The sequence below is a fragment of the Centruroides sculpturatus genome, unplaced genomic scaffold, assembly GCF_000671375.1.
Source record: "Centruroides sculpturatus isolate CEXI.00-Female unplaced genomic scaffold, Cexi_2.0 scaffold295, whole genome shotgun sequence".
NCBI classification, from domain to species: domain Eukaryota; kingdom Metazoa; phylum Arthropoda; class Arachnida; order Scorpiones; family Buthidae; genus Centruroides; species Centruroides sculpturatus.
The window spans coordinates 464,585-473,516 of NW_019384603.1; the positions used below are offsets into that span (position 1 = coordinate 464,585).

Sequence of the window (8,932 nt, forward strand, 5' to 3'; positions counted from 1 at the left end):
TTCAAAAAATAAAAATATTGAAATTTATTTAATAAATTCATATTCAATAATAAACACAATCTGAATTCCAAATAAAATGAAGAATAAATTTGAGTAAAATTTTGTATACTAATTATCTGATTAAAAAAAAAACCAAAAATTAGATTTTTCAACAAATAAATGCCAAAATTTTCTTCTTACCAAAAAGAAGAAATTTGATTGTAATAAGCTATTTAAAATAATCAGATTTTTAAACTAAAAACACTAATTTCATTTTTACTACCAAACACCACCACATTTCTGACTGTTACTACTAACTATTAAGAGTTTCATTAAAACAGAGGTGAGGAAATATTCATATTAGAAACAGACAAAAACTAATATTTTAAATAAAATAATAATTATTATTATGAAATTTTAATTATTTTGCAAATACTTCCCAGATAATGTATAAACTGTTTTGAATCTAGAAAAAAATAATATATTGATGAACTTCACAATATTGATTGTCACATGTATAAATATTTTAAATTATTATTTCACTGTTAATTTTTGTTTTATATATATAGTTGTAATGCATTTTATATATATATATACTATGTTTAAAATAAAAAATAATAAAAATATAATCACCAGTTTGATGGATGATATCAATCAAGATTATTTTCATATTAAATAAATTTGCTAATCTTGAAAAAATTAATATAATACAAACAAAATTATTATTATTATTAAACACTTTAAATTCTTTCAATTATCTCAAATAACCAACATAACAATTAACAATGATATTAAATCACTCCTACAATGATGAATATTTAACAAATATTTCTTTGTTTAATATATATATGATATGATATATATATATATTGTACATTTTTTTTATATTTCTACCTGAGTATTTCACTTGTTAAAATTTAATTATTTTCCTGAGCATACTGAATGTGGAAAAAATATATCAATATTTGACAGGAAAAGTAATTCTGTAAATTCTATAACTTTTTTTTTAATTATCTTAGATTCCTTGTTGACATATTCCATATTTCTGAATATTTTCACTAAATTTCAATATAGGAGGAGGAGGAGGAGGAGGAGGAGGAGATGATTCACTCAACACAGACTAGCTAGGAACATCCACTCTGTAAATAGAAAAAAAAAGTATTTTAAATATCACATGTTTAATATTGGAATACAGCTTAATTCAATATAGCTCAATTCAGAAATGAAAGTATGATTTAACTAATTGTTGATTTAATTTGTAAATTAATAGAATATAGGAATATTTGTGGGAAAACAGGTTCATTGAATAAATTCAAATTACTTCAAATTAGTTTTAAAACAGTAAAGGCAAGGCATTTAATTGTTAAAATGTTATTTTGTTCAATAAATTACAAATATATGAAATAAAATACATAATAAAACACAATACATGACTAGCTGTAATTTTTCTTTTAAGGGGACATTAATGAGTCAGCTTATATATGTATACATATACATACATACCTACACTACTCACTATATACACTCTAACTCAGACCATGCCTACTTTGACATATTTCTTTTTTTTTTTTTTTAAATTGCATAGTAATTCAGTAATTTTAAATTTCTTCACAATATAAAAATTATAATTAACAAATGTTTTCAATATCCAGAAGTTCATTGTGATATCATACAATACATTACTATAGCTGGATAAGTTACTAAAGATATTGCTGCATACTATATTGTCAGGAAATTTTGTGAGCTGATTTCCTGTAATAATAAATTCAGCAGTATAACCTACTAAAGATCTTTACTGATCTTTAGTAGGTTATACTTATTAATAAAACTTGTGCAGAGTTGATTGTAGTAAATTACTGTACTGTATATCCACTTCATTTCAATGTTGTCAGAGAAAACACAGCACCAACTTGACTTTCATAAAACTCAGTATAACCTTCACTCCCTATTGTACCCACTGATTTAATTAATGTAATTCTAAAAGATAGTATTATAAAAAGCAATTATATTCATTATGAATTTCCTTTAAAAATGTTATTGAAAAAACTTCACTAGTGAGACAAGTAATGAATTAAAAATACAGTAGACCCCCTATAACACGGGTTCATGTAACACGGATTCGTATAACACGGCGAAAAAATTGCGAATGTGTTCGTATAACATGCTAAAGGAGACTCGTGTAACACAGTAAAACGTCATCACCGACTCGTGTCATGACAGGATTGGTTGAATCTAGACCAATAGCGGACATTGCACAAACCATTCAGTTTAAACGAGCAGCAGACCTACTAAAAACCATTTATTATTTAATGGCCATAAAAATTTTATTTATATTAATGATGTCTCCCAAGTTCAGCAAATTTTTCGCAGAAAAATAACTTATCAGGAAACGCGCCCGCCGTTCAATGAGCCACTCCGTGACAAAAACAAGCTTAAGCAATGGCGTCTTCGAACGGTGCGCACTCAGTAAGTAATCCTACAATTTTTTGTTTATAGCATAGTTTATATGGATTATTTCCAAAAACTTATACGTGATTTGGAAATGTTGAGTCAAATTAATCTAGAATCGATTAATTTTATGGAAGAAAATCTTTCAAACAGCCGTAGTCCCTAAACTGCATATGTGCCGGGCTGTGATTGGCTCATGTATTTAAGTGACTCGTACAACATGGAATTCATATAACACGGAACATATCTACCGTGTTATAGGGGGGGGGTCTACTGTATATTCATAACTTATATTTCACTAATTATTATTTTACTAAAGTCAATAATTCGACAACAGTCTCTATTAATAAAATTACAAAATTCTTAAAGAATTCCAATGGAAGTTGACTATAGAGAGAATAAAATAAAAAAAAACTCCAACTCCAGCAGTAGCCCACAAGTAAAGGTGTATTGCAAGTTGTGTGCTTTAGTGTTTGTAGACATTTTTTTTAATAAAAAAGAATAATCTATGTCATCAGTATGATAGTTAAGATAAAAATTCTTGAACCAAAATGAGAAAATACTTTACATTTAGGAACTGAAACTGTTGCTACTCATTGTAATTGGTTATGTAGTGAAACAAGAACATTGAATTTATTCAAATCATTGATTTAAAATCTTACCACTTCTTAACTTCAGTGCACTTTCCTTTTTACACCGTATTGTAAAATTACTTTTGCCATTCAAAAGTATTACACTTTCAAAATCAGCCATTTCCTAATCAGAATAGTGCATGACCTTGATAGATCAAAGGTAACTTGAATAGCAGGTTCATGCAACAGTCTCACAATGCTCTGTTTGTAAAACATTGCCTTTAGAAATCAATGCAAATGACTACAGATATCACAATATTGTCTTTAGAAATGATGAAATTCAATCTAGTAGGTGACTGGTTGACAAATTTTGACTTTAGGAAGATGACAAATGTAAAGATATCAATAATGAGATAATCCAAAAAATATTACAAGAAAACATCAAATATCTATGCTCATACATTCATTCCATAAGTTATATTATACAAATTGAAGTCATAATTTAAATTTAATTTTTTAAAATAGATTACATTAATTTTACTTAATGTCAGACTAAATGTTTTGAGTCTTTCTTGCCTAAAGATGATCTTTAAATAAGGTTGAAAGTGTTTGCAAACAAAAATAGTTTGCTGGATTTGTAAGGTATAACTTATAAGTAGAAACAAAAATAAAAGAAAAATCTATAAAAAAAATTAAGTTTAGTATTGTTTATATTAATAAATTTTTAAATTAAACTTTAACATAACACACATCTTTTTAAACAGAAAGATCTATTAATTGATATAGCACAAGATTATTAGATAAACAATATGATCTGCTAAGAACAGTTTGTAAAGTTATTTTCCACAAAAAATTCACTAAGAATGAACAAACTAAATACTAATACACAATTATATTTATCAATTAAAATTATTTCATACTTAACTCCAACATATTTGATATTTTTAACAGGTTTTAACATTCAATATTATAATTTAAAAAGATTTTTAATAAAGAATAACAGTAATCTAATAAATCAAAAATATTATTTTATTAAACATTTTATCCTCAATTAGAGAATATAACTTAATACAAACATCTTAAAATAAAATTGCAGAAAAAAATGCTAGGAAAAAAAATTAATAATAATAATATATGAAAATTAAGATTACTTGCTAAATTCATTCATTTATATCATGTGTTTAGAAACAAATTACAGTATCATACCAAATTTATGACTTCCAGAAATCCAAATTACCAGAAAACCAGCTATTTTTGAATTTGGTGGACTGTAGTATAGTTGTAGGTCACTACATGGTTACTTTGTGTTGGTTTCTGTGGTATATGTACTACATGATGTCAGTTTCAGTGTGACTGCTGGCATATGGCAAACAGTTCTGTTCTTTACGTTCTACACACAACAATAGGAGGAGGAGGAGGAGGAGGAGGAGATGATTCACTCAACACAGACTAGCTAGGAACATCCACTCTGTAAATAGAAAAAAAAAAGTATTTTAAATATCACATGTTTAATATTGGAATACAGCTTAATTCAATATAGCTCAATTCAGAAATGAAAGTATGATTTAACTAATTGTTGATTTAATTTGTAAATTAATAGAATATGGGAATATTTGTGGGAAAACAGGTTCATTGAATANGGTTTCTGTGGTATATGTACTACATGATGTCAGTTTCAGTGTGACTGCTGGCATATGGCAAACAGTTCTGTTCTTTACGTTCTACACACAACAATTTAGACAACTAAATCGTAATGACAACCTTTTTTATTAAATGTATGCAGAGATTTTTCAAAGAATCACCTCCCTAAGACTAATCACCTAAGTTTCATCTTATATAGTCTGTTTTAATCAGGAGACAAAGAACAATTTGTTCAAAATATTTTAATCACACTTGTTATAGCAGCAATGCAATTCAATCCCAAAATGGATTACAAATCATTCTTTCAATCACCATAACAATGTATTTCTATTAATAGGACTTATCATACTGGTGTATAAGATTACAGCAACACTGTGTTGCTGTAATCTTATACACCAGTATGATAAGTCCTATTAATAGAAATACACTGTTATGGTGATTGAAAGAATGATTTGTTTAAATTAAGGACATTGATGCATATTAATTACCCAAAATGGATTGCTGCTATAACAAGTGTGATTAAAATGTTTTGAACAAATTGTTGTCTCATGATTAATTAAAACAGACTATATAAGACAAAACTTAGGTGATTATTCTTAGTGAGGTGATTCTTTGAAAAATGCCTGCATACATCTTTACTTTCTATTGTTTATTTTATATTTTAAGTATACATTTAGTCTGTGTCCAGCAGACTAAGTCCAGAAATCTGGACCATTTCCTATCCCAAGCATGCCAGATATTTGGTCTGAAACTGTTTACTGGGGACTGCAAACATTGTGGAGTAAAACTAATGTGCATGCAAAGTAATTTACATGTAAATTAAAAATTCTTTTATACAGTATTCAAAATTCTTGTTTTATACATTTCACTTAAGAATTTAAGTCATTTAATCTATCTGGAACAGTTTAGAACAGTGATTTCCAATGGGGATATGATGTGTTTGGTGGTTGAGGTATGTAAAAATAAATCAATAATGGACATATAGGCCTATTGTAAGAATATTTGGATCTGCCTTTAGCAATGTCATGGCACTCAATGCTTAATTTTAAATAAAAATATAATTATATTTTTCTGTGTCCTTCCTCCAACACTTTTTAATTTTAAAAAAAATGTTTTTTACATGTAATTGTGCATTGCTGTATAATTAACCAAGCTGGTACTGTTTGAGGAACACATGAAATAAAACTTAGTGAAAATAAGAAATGGGAAATAAAACTTAGGAAAATGGGCTGCCAAGGAGTATGCAAGTCAAAAAAGATTGAGAACTGCTGATTTAAAACAATGTAATATCTTTGCATAATTAGATAAGTTAAGAATAAATCATAAATTACAAAAAAAAATAAATAAATAAAAATTATTATGTTTTGAATGGTTTCTCAGAAAAATAAAGATCTCAGACTTAAAATATTTACAGTAATAAGTTTCTGAATAAGGTCTATTATAATGCACATATACAAACTTGATATTTGACATAAAAATGTTTATGTATTATATGCAAATAATTACAGATTAAGAATATTAGTATTCAGAAATAATTATTTCACTAAATGAATAGATAAATTATTAAATAAGAAATTCAAAGATTAATGCTTTATTTGAATTATTTATTTTCATTTATTACTTCTGTAACAATATTAAAAATATTGTACATAGAAACATATTTGAAAATTATTTAAAGAAGAATGTTTTAAATAAACTTCAATCAGTTTATATCCTAGTCTAGTTATGTGAACTAATATTGAAAATGAACTGTTAGGAACCTTTATTTGAATGTCAAGTCAAACTATATGTTTCCAATTTAACAGTTAAAACTAAATTATTGAAACAAAACACATAATTTAAATAATGTTTTTAATATTTAATTAATATGTTTACATAATAATAATTTTGTAATTATCATTTTCCATTAACTTTCCATTATAAAGATTCATTCAGTCTTGCTTTGAATGATGATAAAATAACACTTAACATTGAAACAAAATATTTGTTCAATCAATTCAGCAATCAATACAAATTGGTTTTATCTGTATAATAAAAAAATATAAATATTTTTCGTTGTCCTTCTTGAATAGATAAACTGTTTTCATATATCTTTGAAAAATCTGTAAGATATTAAAAACATGATTAAAAACAATTAAAATTTAAAGAAAAAACTATATATATGTATATTAGCTTGACAATTAAATATTTTTAAATCTAATTAACTCAAGAAGAGTGAATCAATAAATGATTTTATATATATACATATACATATACAAGATTTAATAACATATTTATATATTCATTTATAATCAATATTCAAATACAACTATCCTGATTATCCAAAGTAATATGGACAGATGCAACCTTCAATAAATGAAAAAAGATAAAATGAATGGCCATGGCAATTTTGGATTAAAAATTACAAATATAAAAGATTTACACAGTATCATTTTTAAACCTCTTTTTATACCTTAGTGAATTTAAACATATATAACAACAACAATTTTTAATTTATTATTGAGAAAATAAAAATATATGTTATTATAGTTACATTTTAATATGAATGATTTGTTTTATACCAAAGTTAAGGTACCTAAAACAAATCATTTTGGTGTACAGTCGACCCCCCTGTAACACTGTTGATACTGTATTGTAATATGCTTTATTGGATGCTTGTAATCAGCAAATTAAGTCACTTATTGTTTCAAAGCTAATTGTGATGACAAANAAATAAAAACAGAGCAATTTCTTGTAACTCATTTAAATTTGTAAATAATACATGCTAACAACTTTCAATGAAAACTTTTAAACAAAAATATTGCTGAAATTAAATTTATTAAATTTAAGAAAAAAATAATGTCAAATATTCAGTGAACTGTTTCATTTCAATAGAATTTTTCTTTTATCGAACAAATGTTTTTTGGGAAAACAATAATAGTAATAAGTTTAACATAATATAAAATTTAATTAAACAATGAAATGAAAATTGGTTGAAGTCACCACTTCATGATCATAGGAACATTTCATTTAAAATTATACAATTATTACAGAAAAATAAAATTTTTTGGAACATTTGCTTTTGAATAGATAATGAAAAAGATTTTTATCAATCAAGTATTTTAATATATTGTCTGCAATTAAATTTTATTATGACAGATCATAATTATAATTAATATAATTCAGCAAATATTGTTAGTGAATTTCAAAAAAAGATGGGTAAAACTTTAAGGGATGGAAGAACATGCTAAAACATTTCTTGTCATACAATGCATGGTTGAATGTGAAGTGTTAAGGAACAAACACAGATCCTGGGGAATAGATAATGAAAAAGATTTTTATCAATCAAGTATTTTAATATATTGTCTGCAATTAAATTTTATTATGACAGATCATAATTATAATTAATATAATTCAGCAAATATTGTTAGTGAATTTCAAAAAAAGATGGGTAAAACTTTAAGGGATGGAAGAACATGCTAAAACATTTCTTGTCATACAATGCATGGTTGAATGTGAAGTGTTAAGGAACAAACACAGATCCTGGAGAAAAATTTTTAATAATGGATAATTACAGGAATTGCTCAAAAGAACAACCATCAACCGTAATGCATGCTTCACAGTATTGACGAAGTGAACTGTAATGAAAAAGATACAAAGTTTTCCAATTGGGAACTGGCCTGTTGAGAAAATGCTTGTGTACATTTGTGGCACGTCCATGACATTGTCACTGGCAGTTCTATACATGAAATGGCCTTCTTGGAACTGAAATAACAATACATCTCTTCCGACATCAAGGTTGTGAATGACCATGTGTGTGAAAAATGTGCTTTTATACACCAACCAGAAAGTGACCTCTATCAGTTCTGCTATTCCAGTTAAACCATGCATTCTCTAATGAGAAATGTTTGTTTTGATATGTTTTTCCACTTCTTAAAATTTTGCCATCTTTTTGAAACATCCTGTATATTTAATATAAAGTGTATTTAGTGAATTCTGAAACAATAAAAGACAATACAAATAAGAGAATAAAAATTAATAAAGTTATTGTCAATAACAAAAAGTTATGAAAGGATAACATCTCATAATTTAACTATTTAACAAATATTAATGTCAAAGATGCAACAAACTTTGACATTTAATGTCATTTAATTTAATGCAACAAACTTTGACATTTAATGAATTAATGTCATGACTGCAACAAACAATATTTTCAATATCTTGTTTTATTATATTACTATTGACTTAAAAGATTTTTTTCTTGTCAAAATGGTTAATTATTAAAAATTTATTTAAAAGAATAAAAAAAATAA

General features: G+C 25.7%; 1 protein-coding gene across 3 annotated transcripts in view; it reads right to left on the reverse strand.

The window, feature by feature from the left end:
* Positions 1–202: 202 nt before the first annotated feature.
* Positions 203–8,932, reverse strand: part of LOC111625096 — a 17,266-nt gene continuing 8,536 nt past the window's right edge. The window contains exons 3-4 of one of the 3 annotated variants that reach the window (XM_023368129.1): positions 4,419–4,467; positions 203–1,063 (exon numbers count right to left, since the gene is read on the reverse strand). In XM_023368129.1, the coding sequence (XP_023223897.1) occupies positions 4,453–4,467 (15 nt within the window). In that variant the 3' untranslated portion in view covers positions 203–1,063; positions 4,419–4,452. Of the gene's footprint in view, positions 1,119–4,418; positions 4,468–6,562; positions 6,743–8,932 lie in introns of those variants that run through there. The other 2 variants (XM_023368128.1, XM_023368127.1) reach the window with 2 other exon arrangements.